The sequence below is a fragment of the Aspergillus luchuensis genome, chromosome 1 (genome assembly GCF_016861625.1).
Source record: "Aspergillus luchuensis IFO 4308 DNA, chromosome 1, nearly complete sequence".
Lineage (NCBI taxonomy): Eukaryota > Fungi > Ascomycota > Eurotiomycetes > Eurotiales > Aspergillaceae > Aspergillus > Aspergillus luchuensis.
In genome coordinates, this window is record NC_054849.1 from 1,037,595 (window position 1) to 1,053,849 (window position 16,255).

At 54.0% G+C, this 16,255-nt stretch overlaps 6 protein-coding genes across 6 annotated transcripts; 3 read left to right on the plus strand and 3 right to left on the minus strand.

Annotated features, from left to right (window-relative positions):
• Positions 1 to 373: 373 nt before the first annotated feature.
• AKAW2_10353A (Fibronectin type III domain protein) lies at positions 374 to 3,824 on the minus strand (the record flags this gene model as incomplete). Its single annotated transcript, XM_041686246.1, has 4 exons — positions 374 to 2,320; positions 2,376 to 3,394; positions 3,452 to 3,645; positions 3,709 to 3,824. 4 exons carry the CDS (start codon positions 3,822 to 3,824, stop codon positions 374 to 376), a joined length of 3,276 nt encoding a protein of 1,091 aa, XP_041537073.1.
• A 794-nt stretch (positions 3,825 to 4,618) lies between these two features.
• On the plus strand, positions 4,619 to 7,102 carry AKAW2_10354S (putative lipin Smp2; the record flags this gene model as incomplete). Its single annotated transcript, XM_041686257.1, has 5 exons — positions 4,619 to 4,727; positions 4,780 to 4,850; positions 4,906 to 5,197; positions 5,263 to 6,154; positions 6,202 to 7,102. The coding sequence occupies 5 exons, from the start codon at positions 4,619 to 4,621 to the stop codon at positions 7,100 to 7,102; spliced, it is 2,265 nt and encodes a 754-aa protein (XP_041537074.1).
• Positions 7,103 to 7,670: 568 nt separating this feature from the next.
• TAF9 (putative transcription initiation factor TFIID, 31kD subunit) lies at positions 7,671 to 8,633 on the plus strand (the record flags this gene model as incomplete). Its single annotated transcript, XM_041686268.1, has 1 exon — positions 7,671 to 8,633. The coding sequence occupies one exon, from the start codon at positions 7,671 to 7,673 to the stop codon at positions 8,631 to 8,633; it is 963 nt and encodes a 320-aa protein (XP_041537075.1).
• A 414-nt stretch (positions 8,634 to 9,047) lies between these two features.
• Positions 9,048 to 9,591, minus strand: AKAW2_10356A (uncharacterized protein; the record flags this gene model as incomplete). Its single annotated transcript, XM_041686279.1, has 2 exons — positions 9,048 to 9,322; positions 9,441 to 9,591. 2 exons carry the CDS (start codon positions 9,589 to 9,591, stop codon positions 9,048 to 9,050), a joined length of 426 nt encoding a protein of 141 aa, XP_041537076.1.
• Positions 9,592 to 10,088: 497 nt separating this feature from the next.
• Positions 10,089 to 11,044, plus strand: AKAW2_10358S (rRNA-processing protein UTP11; the record flags this gene model as incomplete). Its single annotated transcript, XM_041686290.1, has 2 exons — positions 10,089 to 10,184; positions 10,241 to 11,044. The coding sequence occupies 2 exons, from the start codon at positions 10,089 to 10,091 to the stop codon at positions 11,042 to 11,044; spliced, it is 900 nt and encodes a 299-aa protein (XP_041537077.1).
• Positions 11,045 to 11,245: 201 nt separating this feature from the next.
• HIS4 (histidine biosynthesis protein HIS4) lies at positions 11,246 to 13,950 on the minus strand (the record flags this gene model as incomplete). The annotated part of the gene is made up of 3 exons (XM_041686301.1): positions 11,246 to 11,445; positions 11,501 to 13,057; positions 13,107 to 13,950. The coding sequence occupies 3 exons, from the start codon at positions 13,948 to 13,950 to the stop codon at positions 11,246 to 11,248; spliced, it is 2,601 nt and encodes an 866-aa protein (XP_041537078.1).
• Positions 13,951 to 16,255: the final 2,305 nt, after the last annotated feature.

The following is a 16,255-nucleotide window of genomic DNA, read 5'->3' on the forward strand; positions in this document are numbered from 1 at the left end:
GTGCAGGAAAAGCCGTCGGGCTGGCGAGGGAGGATGAATCATGAAGATTTGGGTGGGGATGAGGGACGAACCGAACCGTCCCTCCACGGCCAGCGTTGCGCTGCTTTGCACCAATTGCTTTTAGCATCTCTGGTTGGTATAAACTACTTCAACGACAATGTTTTCGACTAGAGCTTTCGCCTTTGATTACTATAGTAAATTGCAGGTATACAGAAAAGTGGATCATATCAAGAGGATAAGACAGGCATGCTATGTGCCACAAAATGACTTCTACCGTCACTAGCTAAGAAATTGAAAGAATGCCTAACGCCACACGGCGACCTAAAAAAAAAAAAAAAAATGAAATGAAATAGAAAGAATGGATGTTGTATGTTCATGCGTGGATCTCCTCCGCTGCCTCTTCATCCTCCGCCTCGCTAACATGCTCACTGGGGCGCTCACTCGTCTCACTGGCGGCCTTATCGGATTTCCTGGACATGCGGCTAAAGAATCCCAGGCTGCTGCGAGTTGATCGGTCTGCCGAAGGGGCGCTGGACACGGTGCTGTCCACACTCTTGGCAAGCATCGCCTCGCTATGTGCGTCTTCGTCAATGTCGCCTTGCGAAGGGTCACCCTTCTTGGAGAAAAGCCCTGACCGGTCCTTCCAGGAACTGAACTTGCTGGAGCTGCCCTTTCGGGTGATCTTACGAATGAATGACTCTTTCGAGCTTCCATTATCCAGCGAGCCTGCGGAGGGCATACGTTCCAAGGATTCATACGAGTCGCCTGTGTACATAGAGAAAGAGCGAGAATCCCGCGAGGTGCGCGATTCAGACGGGGAGCCTTCTTCCATGTGGAAGTCAAAAGGAGCATCTAGCTCTCGGTCTTTCGCTGCCTCCTTCTCTTTGCTCTTGTCCGACCGCTTCCCGAAGATGGTCCTAAAGGAAGGTGCAGCAGGATTCAATTTTGGAGTGACTGGCCGATGAGAAGATGATGGCCGTGTACCGATCGGCGCCTGCAATGGCCGACCTTGTCTCTCGAACGAATCTTGGAGAAAATCTGGCTCCCCAGTAAGGCCCAAAGGTAGGTGACCCGATGAGCCGTACTGTGTAGATGGCCGGCGCGACTGCACCCGAGACCAGGTCGATGGGGAAGTCCAATCAAACCCCAAAGGACTTCGATGGCCTTGCTTTTCTGCCGATGGCCAACCGAAGTGACGATTATCGGTGGAGGGATGAGGAAGCTGGTTTTCGAAAGAGAAGGTCGATGAGGGCCGCGGAGACAACGATTCCCGGCGCACTGTGCCCAAGATGGAGGAAGGATCGATGGGGTCATGACGAGGACTGAACTGGTTGTATCCTGTGCTATGATCGGAGTTTTCACTCGATTTGAGCAGACCGTGTCCGCTGCCGAATCCAAACCGGCTGGGTGAGAAAATGCTGGAGATGCCTGCGCGACGCGAGGGAAGATGATCGGAAGAGCTGTCTGTTGTAACACCTGCTGTGTTGCTCCTGGGGAACAGAGACATCGGGTTCGCCCAGTTGCCTGTATAGCTCAGCCGACGACGTCTAGCCCCTATGGGATCCATCTCCTCCAGATTACGGGGGAACGACTGACTTTGTCCTGGTTTCAAACTGCCCAGTAGAGGTGGCTCGTCTGCCAATGTCTTGCCGCGAGGACGGTGGAAGCCAAAGAGCCCCGAAAGCCTGCGCGACGCACTTTTCGGCGCCTCGCCTACATCCAAATTCACCGGTTGCGATTCAACATCTTTGGGCAGGGTCTGGTTCTCCGGACTAGCGAAGAGGCTTTCCGGCCTGCTTCCGGTAGAGTCTGGCGAAGGTGGCCCATGAGGAAACTCTAGCGCAGTGCTTGGTTGTTCGAGGTTGGAAAAGCGAGAACGGATGGCCGGACGGGGGAGTTCGGGCGACTCCTCGTCTCCGAGTAGATCGGACGGAAGAAGTGCGTCGGCGCGAGGGCTCATTTGAGGGTTTCCAAGCGACATATCCGAGTATCCCCGCGTACTATCCGACTGGCCCGAAAGGCTCGGGAGGGTCATTCCATTGTTGATGTTGAAGAAGGCAGAAGTCGGGCCAAAGGTGGGAGACCCAGTGGCAGGAGGGTTGTAGCTAATGCCACCTGAGAATGAAGGCTCGATGGCCGTGAAATTCATCGGAGATGAGACATTACTGGCGAGTGAGCTGCGGTGTCGACGTGGGCGAATAGTTGCAGTGTTGGAGAGATCAAGATCGAGAGCTGGGAGAGAAAAGGGTCCTGTGCTGCCGGTACGTTGGGTAGTTAGCCACTTCAGGCGCTCCTGCGCTTCTTGGTACTGCTGCTGAGCCTGTAGAGCCAGTTAGAGACTATGTCAAGAACCAAGCTATTGTAGATATACTAACCTGGGTATGGAGGTTGACAAGGGTAGCATAGCGAGCGTGAAGATTGCTCAATTTGATCTCCCACTGGCGGGCTCGCTCATTGTCAATGCGATCCAACTCCTTTCCATCCTCGCTATCTGCTTCCTGGTGGGTTTGCCTCTCCTCCTCCAGCTTCTTGACACGCCCGCCCTTGTCTTGGATTTCGTCATCGATGACCTTCATCTCTGCCTGCTCCTTGGCAATCTTCTCCCGAATCTCATCTCCGCGCTGCTTTCCCTCCTCTTCCAGCCGTGTCTTTTCCTCTTTCGACTCCGCTGCTTCACGGTTCATGTTCTCAACCCGCTCCTGCCACCGGACGATATCGGACTTGCGCTTCTTACGCTCAGACTCCTTCTGCTGCAGGAGTCTTTCACGCTTCGCCTTCTCACTCTGCACTGTACGATTGACACTTTCCAGTTTGTAAACGTGCTTCTTCAGGTCGCCGCTCGCTTCATCCTTTTCTTTGACCCGCTTTTTCAGTTCGTCACGCTGTTTCTCAAGTTCCTTCAGAAGAGCAATGTGCTCCTCTTCTTCATCGGTAGTTTGCTTCTCGACGGTCTCGTTCTCGTGCTGCAGGGTTTTCAATCGGTCGGCAAGTTGTTCGAGAGTCTCGTCGTGATCGTCGTTCGTGGTGCTCTTTTGTGTCTCCTCCGCATGGCCATGCGAGACCTCCGTCCCGCTCGCTGCAGGAGACGGTTTCCGCCCGGCTGAAGATCGCTTGGCTTGGAGCTGTCCTCCGCTGTGCTCCCGAGACATCACAGGCGCCGAGGGGGCAGCGAGACCAGCGGTAGACCGGGGGATGGACGCCCGAATGGTAGGATTGCCGACCGTAGCATTCTGTTGGGTTTGCGACAAGGGCAGAGACTTTGTGCGCACATGGATGATTGCACTTGGGGTTTGGAAGTTCGCAGCGCTAACTGAAAGAACGCAGATATGATAGATACTTCCGGGAACCAAGTTCAGGATTTCGACTGCAGTTTCCGCTCGTTTCGATTCGCCCACTGACAACTCATTAGTATCAACAGAAAGAGATTCGAGGGAGCCATTGCCGAGGGTACCCTTAATGCCGTTCAATTGGATGATGTGCTTGTGGATGGAATTGTGAAATTCGGGTTGTTTCCAGGCGATGCGAATTTCACGGGCGGTAATCTCTTCGAGGGTGACCTCTGGTGGCGGAGGAATATCCAGACCGAGCTTTTCAACTAGGACGTCGTTGGGGGTCTGGCAGACCTGCCACGCACGGTACAGTAGCCTTTGAGAGAAGTTAAGTTTAGTTGTGCGCTCTCTACACTCTAACCGAGACCTTGCGACCTACCAGATCAGAGCCCAGAGAATGGTGACAGCCAGGAAGAGAGCCATGACGCCTCGCACCCTCACTCGGGGAACTACGCTGGGGTAGGCGTCGAAGGAGAGAAACAACGGCTCATACATCCCAGCGTCCGACACCCATGGAGAGGGAGAAAGGAGGGAGGGGACTGGCAACCTCGTCGAGGGGCAGTGAAGGGTCAGCAAGCAGACGATTCACCTAGATAATCCGTGAGAGTCGAGGAGGAATTAATCCGATGCTCCGCGGAGGGCTGCCGAGAGAGGAGTGGGACAGAGTCACCTGACTGAGATAACTTAGCTGACTACTTTGCTTGCTGACTCAGTTCTGAGTCAACTGGGTGCAGATCATGGGATGTTCCAGACTAGACTACTTTGGGACATTCCTCAAAAAATAGCCTGCGCCAGCCGGAAGGGGCCTAGTGCCCGCTTGAAGCCGAGGAAGGCAGGGAAGAAGCAGCCTGGAGCACATGACGGACCGCCCGGCCGGAGAGCGACAGACGAAGCGGTTGGGCTGTTGAGCCTTCTTGCAGGTCCCAACAATCATAGAATCGCCTTTGGCTAACTCTTTCTCCCATTTTGCTGTCCTATCTGTCTCCCTTTGTTGTCTATACGCCCTGCTGGTGCTGCAGGTTCCACTCGCTTGGTTTCGATCGTGGTCAAATGCTTGCATGCCAACTCATTCGCTTTGCAAGTGACCGTCTCTCGTTAATGATTCCACTTCGGCGCATGTCTATCGGGCATTGTCACATGGGCCGTATGTAGGCGGCAATTCCTGCACCTCCGCCGTCTGACCTCCGACCCCCCTCTCTATCTGCTGTGTTCTTTGTTTTGTGCTTCGCCTTTATCGCTTGGGAATTGTTACAATATTCTCCAGGGACTTTCCCTGTCATTCTCGCAGGATGCAGTACGTCCGAAGTATCAGTGGTTCCGTCTCCAAGACGTGGAACTCCATCAATCCAGCCACCTTGAGCGGGGCAATCGATGTGATCGTGATTGAACAAGAGGATGGTTCGTGGTTTGCCTCTTTTTCTGGTCAATCGGACACTAATCTCTCGTATAGGAACTTTGGCTTGTTCACCTTTCCATGTTCGATTCGGCAAATTCTCTTTGCTCCGCCCGTACGAGAAGAAGGTACCGTTCCCGCATCGATCCTCTCAGCAATTCCCATATAACTAAGACGTTCAAGGTGGAATTTTCCGTAAATGGTGTCAAGCAAGACTATGCGATGAAGCTGGGCGAAGGCGGAGAGGCCTTCTTTGTCTTTGAGACAACAGACGAGATCCCCGCCTCGTTGCAGACTTCGCCCCTGGTTTCTCCAAGCAGCAGCCCCAAGATGCGCAGTGAGGAGAACCTCCCTCCATCGCTTCAGGAACCCGATTATTTGGATCTCGATCGATCATCTACGGGCAATCTAGATGGAAAATCTTCAACAGCCCTTCCGGTGCTGTCGAGGAGTATGCGGGCATCGAGCGATTTAGGTGGGTTCTATTGCCGACTTTCATATATCATGTTATATCATGTTATTGACATCCATCTGCGACAGGTACCCTTACTCCTCTTTCACGGTCGCCGGATGACTCCAGTCTGGGCAGGTCCCGACATGGCTCTTTCGGCGATACTCCCACCAAAATCGACCGAACGGCTACGGATACAGTGCTGTTGACTAAGAGCCGCTCCAACAGTGTCAGCGTAGCGGACCAAGTATATGGGATGCAGTCCTCTGGCGCCAGCGCCACGAGCGATGATCTGGGCCAGGATGGTCGTTCGCGAAGCCCTCCGCCATTAACTCCCGAAGAGGCGATGTCTCGTGCCGTCTCGCTATCGAAGAAACTCTCCGGATCGAATATTCCGTCTCACGTCACCGAAACAGGAGACCTCATGCTCGATATGACCGGGTACAAGAGCAGCGAAGAGGACGCTCTGCGAGCGGAAGTTCTTGCGCGGAAGATCCTTGCAGAGGAGTTGGAGGGCCCCTATGACATTGGGGCTCTCATCGGGGCCGACGAACATGGGAACTTGTGGATCTACAGTAGCGAAGAAGCAAAGGAGGCTGCCAATCGCCGCGCCACCTTTAATGCGATGCGACCAGGCTCCGCCATGAGCGAGCATGCCATCTCCGACCCAGGATATCACAGTGACAGCGACAAGTCTCTGCAGGACAAGCCGCTACCCAGCCGGCACTATCGCACCCAGTCTGATGTCCAACCCGGCTTCCCAACCCCGCCGCAGTCACCGACGACAGAAGCCCAAGAGCCAACTCGAAACTATGCAAAGACCCTCCGTCTCACGAGTAATCAGCTGAAGGCCCTGAACTTGAAGCCTGGGGCGAACAGCATGTCGTTCAGCGTCAACCGGGCTACGTGCACGGCAACGATGTATCTGTGGAACGGGAATATTCCCATTGTAATCTCCGATATTGACGGAACCATCACCAAGTAAGTGTTTTCGACCTGGGCTGTCGGAAGTCGCTAATAGGTTGTAGGTCTGATGCCCTGGGCCATGTGTTGAACATGATTGGCCGTGACTGGACGCATGCTGGAGTGGCCAAGTTGTATACTGACATTGTCAACAACGGCTACAACATCATGTACCTTACAAGTCGATCAGTTGGCCAGGCAGATACGACGCGGGCCTACTTGTATGGAGTAAACCAGGACGGCTGGCGACTGCCTAAGGGGCCGGTCATCATGAGTCCCGATCGAACCATGGCAGCACTCCGACGAGAAATCTACCTGAGGAAGCCCGAGGTGTTCAAGATGGCTTGCTTGCGGGATATCTTGAACTTGTTTAATGGGAAAGAGAATCCCTTCTACGCCGGGTTCGGCAATCGTCTTACTGATGCGCTGAGTTACCGGTCGGTGAACATTCCATCCACCAGGATCTTCACGATCAATTCGAATGCCGAGGTCGTCCTGGACCTTCTTAGTCTTAATAAGTACAAGAGCAGTTACGTTTCGATGACGGAGCTGCTGGACCATTTCTTCCCGCCGGTGAGTCTGCTGGTCCAGGCTGGCGGCGAAGAATATACCGACTTTACCTATTGGAGAGAGCCTCCGCCGGACTTGGAGGACTTTTCCTGCACAGACAGCGAAGCGGAGGAAGGAGACCAAGAGGAGGAGGAAGACGAGGAAGAGGAGGACGAGGAGTATGACGGGGAGCTGAGCGACGAGGAAGCAAGTGATGTCGACGAGGATGAAGCCGGAGAAGAGCTCGGGGCGAGCTACATCTCGCAGGACTCGGTCGATGGATCTGAACTGGTGGACAGTCTCAATCTCCATGCTGCCGATGAAGAAGAGATCGAGGACGAAGATGAGATCGCCTCGGAAGAGGAGTTGGACCCTCCTCGTCCAAGCCAATCCAATTCTGGCTCTCCCAAACGCTGAGGGCAGCAAGATGCATCAACTGCATTACGATGGCCAACTCACAGGCCAGGGACTTGATATTTATCGCATGGATGAGGTGTTTGTGTTATAGAATTGCATGATGGGCGTTTGCACGGTCGCATAGCCATATTATTACTTTTGTTGGGCGGCACATAATGTATGATAGTCGAGACACTAAGTTGCACAGTATAGAATTGTTGCATCATCAAATTCTTTTCTCTTGATTAATCTACTTTCTGCTCCTTCTGCTGCAACATCACGTACATCGACGGTCCCAAGTGCTGGGAATCGATCACCTGCCGAAGGCGGTCTAGCGCGGACTTGCCTGGCCGACCGACTCTCGCTTTGCCTCCATCGGCAGCTTTCATCTCCAGCTTCATCAACCCCAGCAACCATCTACCCTCGCGCATACACTCATCTACACCTGTATCGGATACTGCGAATTCCATTCCGAATACCAGGCGATGCCAGCGCCCACCAATTGACCAGCCTCCGAAGCGCGTCGCTACACCCACTATCCCGTCAACGACTACCACCTCACCCATCACCACCCTCAATATCATTCAAAATGGCCTCACCAAACCACGCGCAACCTCCCACCACTCAACCCATCACACCTCCGGCCGAACCATCAAGCACCCAACCCACCGCATCCCAAAACACCACCACCACCACTACCGCCCCGGCCGCAGGACCACCACCAACAACAACCGCAACCAACAACCCCAGCACCGCACCCGCCGCGAACACCAACCCCAGCGCCCAACCGACCCAAATCCCCTCTACCTCCCTCAAAGACAGCGGCAAATCACGACGTCCGCGCGATGTCCGACTCATCCACATGCTCCTCTCCTCGCTGGGAGTAACAGCATACCAAGAGCGCGTACCACTGCAACTTCTCGACTTCGCCTACCGCTACACGTCCTCGGTGCTGCAAGATGCCGTGCATCTCGCGACAGAAGGCTACGCCGGTGGTCCCGAGGCCGCTGGTGGTGGTGGAAGCTCCCGCGCCGGCGCGTCCGAAATCAATACTGTGTCGTTACCGGCGCTGCGGCTGGCTATTGCGTCCCGACTGCATTATCAGTTCCAGGCGGGATTGCCGAAGGAGTTTTTGATGGATGTGGCGGCGGAGAGGAATCGTGTGGCTTTGCCCGGTGCGAGTCGTGGGTTTGATAGTCAGGGGATGGCGAAGACGGCGGCGGCGAATCAGAGTGTCGTTATGGGTGGGATGAGGTTGCCGCCGGAAAGGTTCTGTTTGACGGGTACGGGGTGGAATATGAGGGAGGAGTGGGAGAGTGAGGGCGAGGAGGAGGTCGAAGAGGCTGGGGATGCTGGGAGGGAGAATGGCATGGGTGGTGGTGGTGGTGCTGGGGGTGCTGGGGGTGGGACGAAGGTAGAGGAGGGTGAGGAGGGTGTGGATGAGGAGGAGGATGGGAAGATGGAGGATGTTTTTGGGGAGGATACGGCTATGGGGGAGGGTGATGGGGATGGAGGGGATGGGGATGGGGATAAGGATATGACGGATGTTTAGATATCAGTTGAAAGTGGGAGGGTGTGTATCTGCATAGAGGCGTTAGGGCGCAGGATAACTAGTTACTACTACCACTACCTACTTAGTACTTTGGACAGGATGACGGGAGATTCAATTCATCTATTCTTTCTTTTCCTCTTCCTTTTTCTTTCCCTTTTCCTTTCAACATCATGCACCCATCATCTATCGTCGCTCCATCCATCCATCACATCACCACCACCAACAACAACTACTTACTATACAAGTCCCAATAAACACACACTAAGTCTGTAAATGCCAAACAAAACGCCAAAACCAGCAGTATCAATACAAAAGAAACAGAAAAAAAAAAGAAGAGGAGGATAACCCTATATACGCCAACCCACTACACAGCACACAACCCCATCCCCATCATACACATACACACCCACCATCTCACTTCTTCTCAGCAGCAGCTTTCGCAGCAGCAGCCTGTCTCTCCTGATCCTCTCTCATCATGCGAATGACCTCCTCCCTCCGTCTCTCCACCTTCGCAAGCTCCTCCTCCTTCGCCTTCCTCCGCTCCTCATGCGTCGCAAACCACTCCTCCCTCGCCCGGTCTTCTACCTCCGGCTTTGCATGCGCTACCATGCACGAGTTCATCGCTAGTCGTTGGTCCCGACATACCCATGTTGCTGTTATTGTGCGGTTGACGGCGCATTCGGCGAATGCTATACCAATGGCGCCCCAGTGATTAGTATGCGTTGCGAACAAACACTTTTCCCTTCGGTTTCGAAGAAGGGAATGAGATTGGGATTGGGATTGGGGTATATGGGGGGTGGTTCTCACCCTTGATTTCAGGCGCACAGAGAGATCGCACGCGCTTGTAGTAGAGTTGCTTCACTTCTGCTTCTTGGGCGGCGGAGAGGGGGAGGGGGTTGCGGAGGTTGTATTTTGGCTTGGTTGTTGTTGAGTCGGGTTGGGGGGTTGTGGAGGACATTTTTGGATTGGTGAAGAGATTGAGGTTGTGTATGTATTGTATTGTATGTATGTATGTCTTTGTAGAGAGGAGGTGTTGCTGGTGGTGGTGGTGGTGACCTGTCGTGTATACGAGAGAGAAGCAATAGCGCACTGTCCGAACACGAGGAATAATCGTCGTCGTAAAAATCAATCCGAGAATCCGACACAGGGTATCAATTCATCACCAGCATATAACCACCAATTGCCCTCAAAAAAAGAAAGCCAGGAAAACAACACCAATGATCATGCGGTTGTCTAGCACAGCTAGAATAGTTAGAATCCAGCGGAGAAAGAAGTCGGACGGGTTGGTCGGCAACTACCCGATTGGGTTTAGTGTCCTCCGACTCCGACTTTTCATTACTTTCTATCTATCTATCTATCCCCGTCCCTCTTACCCAACAATCAACCAAGTACTTTTTACTCCCTTCACAAAGTCCCTTTACGCAGGGAGAGAAAAAAAAGGAGGGGGGATTCATCATGTCTTCCATGCGCAATGCCGTTCAGCGGCGCAACCACCGCGAGCGTGGTCAGCTCGAAGGTCGTGAGAAATGGGGTATTCTTGAAAAGCACAAGGTACATACTTCTATTTCTCTATCTTGCCATTACATGCTAACAGAATGGATGTATAGGACTACTCCCTCCGCGCGAAAGACTACAACACGAAGAAAGAAAAGATCAAGCGTCTACAAGAAAAGGTCCGCGACCGCAACCCCGATGAATTCGCCTTCGGAATGATGTCGAGTTCGTCCGCTCGGCAAGGCAAACACGGCGCCGCAGGAAATCGCGACTCGGCTGCTGCGCGCGGTCTCAGTCACGACGCTATCAAGTTGCTCAAGACACAGGATGCGGGGTACCTGCGGACAGTCGGGGAGCGGATCCGGCGACAGATGGAGAAGTTGGAGGAGGAGGTGCGGTTGCAGGATGGGATGAAGGAGTTGCTTGATGGGGAGGAAGCGGAAAATAAGAAAAAGGAGGAGGTGGTGGACGACGATGATGATATGGACTTCGATTTTGATTTCGGGGATGATGATGAGGTGGATCAGAAGAAGAATAAGAAGAGCAGGAAGTTGGTGTTTGCGGATGATCGGAAGGAGCAGAGAGTGTTGAAGAAGAAGAAGTTACGGGAGGAAGAAGACGATGAGGATGATGACGAGGAGGACGAGGAGGATTCGTTTGGGAAGCAGATGATGAAGAAGTCGAGGAAGCAGTTGGAGGCGGAGAGACAGGCGCTTGTGGAGGCCCGTCGGGCTCGCAAGATGAGGAAGCGTGCGGCGGAGGCGCGGGTCAACAAGCTCAAGGCGCTGCAGAAGCAGTATAAGGAGATTACTGCTGCAGAGCGCGAGTTGGATTGGCAGCGCGGTCGGATGGATAATGTGGTGGGTGGCACGAATAAGAATGGTGTCAAGTGGAAGATTCGTGAGCGGAAGAAGTGATTTATTGTTCCTTTCATTTGGTTTGTGGTTTGTTTATTGTCCGTACTGCTACGGCAGTTTATGATTCTGCGTTGCATCGGTGGTGGGAAAAGTTCCGTGTCTACTAGAGGCGTTCGAGATACCATTAATGTACAGTGATCATCAAGACCTTTTATTGCTATGCTCATATTACATGCGTCAATCGTAAACCGCTGGTACAAATCATGCCTGCTGCTTCTTCATGTGCGCCACGCGGATGCTCACGGCCCGCTTGTGCGCATCCAGTCCCTCCACTGCTGCCAGCTGCTCCACCGTGCGAGACAAGCCCAGCAGACCGTCTGCTGTCAGGTTCGAGCTGGTGATGTGCTTGAGGAAGGATCCCAGGTTCACACCGGAGTACTGCTTAGCGTATCCGTAGGTCGCTGTGACTATTAGCTTGGTTCACCAATTTAGTTTGAAGAGATTGGAAAGACTTACGCAAAGAGTGGTTGACACCAGCAGAGTAATCGCCCACACTCTCCGGGGTCCACTGGCCGATGAACACACTACCAGCGTTCTGCACCTTCTCAACTGCCGCCTCGGCGTTCTGGATCTGCAGAATCAAGTGCTCAGGGGCGTAGTCGTTGCTAAGAGCCATGGCTTCCTCGAGGTCGCGCACAACGAAAGTGACCGAGTGCGCCAGAGAGCCCTTGACAATGTCCACACGGGGCAGAGCCTTGGCCTGGACGTCAACCTCCTTCTCGATGGCCTGAAGCTGCTCCTCGTTCAAGTCAATGGCAATGAGGATGACCTGCGAGTCCACGCCGTGCTCGGCCTGACTCAGCAGATCAGAAGCGACGAAAGCAGGGTTGGCGTCCTTGTCCGCAATCACCAGCACTTCACTGGGACCAGCGGGCATGTCAATGCTGACACCGGCGGAGGTGTCGTTGGCGACCAACATCTTGGCGGCAGTGACGAACTGGTTGCCCGGACCCAGGATCTTGTCCACCTTGCTGACGCTCTCCGTGCCGTATGCCATGGCAGCGACTGCCTGAGCACCACCGGCAAGCACGATGCTTTCAGCACCGACCTTGTGCGCAACGTAGACAATCTCAGGCGAGATGCTGCCATCCGCGCGAGGAGGAGAAGCGAAGACCAGCTTCTTGCAGCCAGCCACCATAGCGGGAACACCCAGCATCATGGCGGTCGACGGCAGAACGGCAGTACCACCGGGGATGTAGAGACCGACGCGCTCAATGGGACGAGAGAAACGGGAGCAGACCACGCCCGGCATGGTCTCCACCTTCAAGCCCTCGTTGCTGTCCTTCTGGGCGCTGTGGAACTTGGCAATGTTGGAGATACTGACATCAATGGCCTCCTGGGTCTCGGGGGACAGCTTCATCAGCTCAGGCGGGAAAGGAGCGCTAAGCACCGGGGAGGTCAAGGAAGTGGCCTTTTCGAACTTGTGGGTGTACTTGAGCACGCCGGCGTCACCGTTCTTGCGGACGTCATCGATGATGGGGCGAACGAGAGCGACGATGGCATCGTTGGACTTCTGAGAGGGACGCTTGAGGTAGTCCTGCACGACATTTTCGGGGGTCGAAGCGGTAACAACGCGGGTCATCTGCATGGGCTCATCGGCCTTAGGAGCGGGCTCAGCAGGCTTAGCGGGCTCTGGAGCGGGCTTCGATTCGGCCAGACCAGCCTTCTCTGCCCAAGGGCCCTTGGCATCACCCTTTCTCCTCTTCACCTTCAGACTCTTGAGGTCCAAGTTCCTCTCCACATCCTCCAGGCTAACACCCGCCGCGACGCAGCGAGTCAGAGCGAAGTAGAGAAGATCCGCAGCCTCAAAAGCAATCTCTTCCTTGGTGTTGGCGCGGCACAGCTCATCAGCCTCCTCCATGATCTTGGCCTGGGTGAGCTTGGGCTCGTTGAAAAGGCGGGCAGTGTAGGATCCGGCGGGCGCATCAGCCTTGCGGGCTTGCAGGGTCTTCTGAAGACGGGCGAGACCGTTGTAGGGGCCGAAGCAGCTGGCGGTTCCAAGGTGGCAGAAACCTTTAAAGATGGTTAGTAAATTTAAGTGGACTGGGAACTCTAGACTTACCTCTGCCAATCTGGTTAACAACAAAGACCAAGCAATCGCTGTCGCAGTCAAAGCCGACGCGGATCAGCTCCTGCACGTCTCCGCTGGACTGACCCTTGTACCAAAGACCACGCTTCCGGCTCTGGTACACGCCGGTGCCAGTGCGGAGGGCCTCAGCAATGCTCTCGTCGTTGCTCCACACCAGTCCCAGACATGTTCCACGCTCATCAGTCACGGTGGTGGCGTACAGGCCGTTGCTCTGGTCTGCGACAGCACGAGCAGCAATGAGAGAGGCGGCGACGATCTTGCCGTTGGGTTCCTTGTGCTCAAAGGTCAATGCATCGGCCGACACAACGCTGACGCCGCCCTGGGCCAAGGTGTCCTTGAGCGTCTCCTCCGTGGGGATGCTAGTGTATGTGCGGTACAAGTTCTGGGCTTCCAGGTTCATGCCAAGCTTCTCAGCGATGGCCTTGACGGCAGACGAGTCGGTCGACAAGCCAGCATCCTTGTGTTCGGTGGACTCGCCCACCCAGGTCTTGAAGGCATCCACCTGGCTCTCGGCAGCATAGACGACGAGACGTGATGACGGGACGGACTGTTCTTGAGACAGAGCCGTCAGTTGGTTGAGGGAGATGAAGATCTTGGCAGCGCCGGCATTGAGGATATCGACGAGGTCTCCAGTGGAGGTAATGGCAGTAGCGTCAACGTAGACATCAAGGAGGCGGAAGTTGCGCTTGAGGAAGTCTTCAGCTTGAGCGAGGCTGGAAACCTTGACGAGGACGCGACCGAAGTAGGCGATCTGCTTGAGGGAGAGGCCGGAGGAGGGGGAAGCGGGGTCGTACGAGACGAGGAGGGGAGTGGCCATGATGGATGGATGGGAGGGGAACTCTCTAGGGGAATGTTCAAGGAGAGAGAATCAGAAGTAAGATCCCCAAGACGGGGAAGAAAGACAGCAGTTGGACAACTGGGGAAAAAAGACGCGAGAGACGAGCGAGAGAAAGTGAGTCAGTCCGTCCGGGGCGGATCGGGGCAAAGATAAAGAAAGACTCCGCCTGCAATTTTCTTCCTGTTCTTTTGCCCCGCCATCGGAGAGGTTCTCACCGCCCGCCACAAATGCCCTGCAATTGATTGGATTGGCAGTGTTGGGATGCCTTCATCCATGGCTGACGGTCGCACAGAGTTAATTCCGTTAGGCAGACATCGGGTCTGGCCATGTTCCTGAAGCTTGTTGCTTCAATGGGAGTTTCCTACTGATCCTGTTGGCGGGGTTGGCATGTCCCGGTGAAATCTTGTGGGATCCCGTCAATTCCCTCCACCAGATTCAATCTAGAGTTCTGGTCTAATCCAGTTCATCACTAATTCCGTGCGGTCACTACGGGCCGATAAATCTCGGAGGAATTACTACGCAGCTTCAAATGAATGGGCGAATATCCTCCGAGTGCTGTCACCTCCACATGTTGTCATAACTTACGGCATTGCATCCCGCATTCGGTCGGCCCCAGTGCCGATCGGGCGCGCTATTACTACTACCTGATTACCTGCTCCTAGATGTCAGATCATAGATTGACAGTCCTTTCCACTGCCTCTTCGCAGTGCATCACTTCAATTCGAGCATTCTCATCAGGTCGATCTTCTCTCCCGGATGAAGACAGTACAATCAACCAACCAGAAGCAACATCGATACCCACCTATTTACCATTTGGCTCTCTAGCGAGACAGCAGTTAGAATGCCCAGGTCATATATCTCCATACCAGTGAAGTGTGTTGTGTTGGCCACGTCGTGAGCAACTCGCCGATATGGCTGCCAGGATATCATTCTTAGCGGCAATAGTATCAATAGTATTGATACCCCCAGTACCAATTACAGTGTCTCATAATTTTTGTGTGAACAGAATACAGGCGCAAGATAATGTCTTTAGTAATTATCCTTTGGGTGAGAGTCCCGAGGCAGCACCATAGCCCCTCCTGGGAAGTGGCCAAGGGTCAAAAACCCTTGATGTATCCCATTCCAGGGAGAGAGAATATTCCCTTCATTCACCGAGCAAGCCAACAAAAAAGTTTGATGAAACTGGTGACCAAAGCTGCCCTGCAGTGCTCATATTCTAGACGCTCTGTCAACATCCAGGTAGATCACCTGCAAATATATGAAGCACATGCGATGTTTCTGCAAGTAGACTGGTGACCTGATGTAGTAAACTCTAACCACACAGCCGAGGACACCCCGATCTTGAAGGGTCCTGACATTTGAAAGCGGGGATATAGTGAAGTACTATTTGGGGTTGTCAGCCCACGCCCAACCCCAGGCATACCTTGTCAAGGCAAGCATCTGATGCAGCTCGTGTGAGACAGGGACAAGAATATCGTATGGCTCGATCTAACCATATCGAGAACGGCCCAGAGATATTGACCCTTAGTCCAGGCGATCACCTTTGGCTTTTTCGATTTCAAACCTACTTTCCACTAGTCGGTCTGAGGTCTCCGAATCTCCAGGCGATCATCTGCCCATCCTCATCATCTGCTATGCGGACTGACCTGCCCGAATGATCGACTAAATAGTCCTCCGTACTGGCCATCGCGATGTGACTGTGGCACCTCGCCAAGTCTCGAGTTAAATTATGCGCCCACCCGGAAGTATCTGATGGGTATGAAGTGAGGATGGAGTACCTGCTGGGTTGCCTGCACGGCCAGCCAGGAACAGGTACCGATCACATCAGGAATACCCCTCGGGGACCAGCAGAGGAATCCACCCTTGCATGGCTGGCCCTCCAATCGGAGGCTCAGATCGGCGGGGGTGGGCCCAAAGCAGCTTAGCGGATTGGGGCTTGGCCCCGCCCAGGAACCAGGGACTGCTGGCTGCCTTTCCTCTTTGGGAAACTCCAGGGCCGCCTCCATCTTCCCCTGTGCCGTCATTGTATGCAAAGCAGTTTTTGTGTGTGTCCTCACACTGGCACTCTCGATGGAATCCTGCAACTAAACTAGTAGTCTGCGGGTCTCCCCCAAAATGGATGCAGCATAACTCTCCTTCTCAGCCTGATCCCGTCTGCTTCTCCGCATTCTTTAGCCGGTAGATCGTCTTATTTATACCCGATTCCGTCCGCTTGTTGACGTGCTCTCATTCTTGCGTCCTGTTTTCGTGGTCTGTGCAAGACCAGTTTGGTTTTTTTATTTCG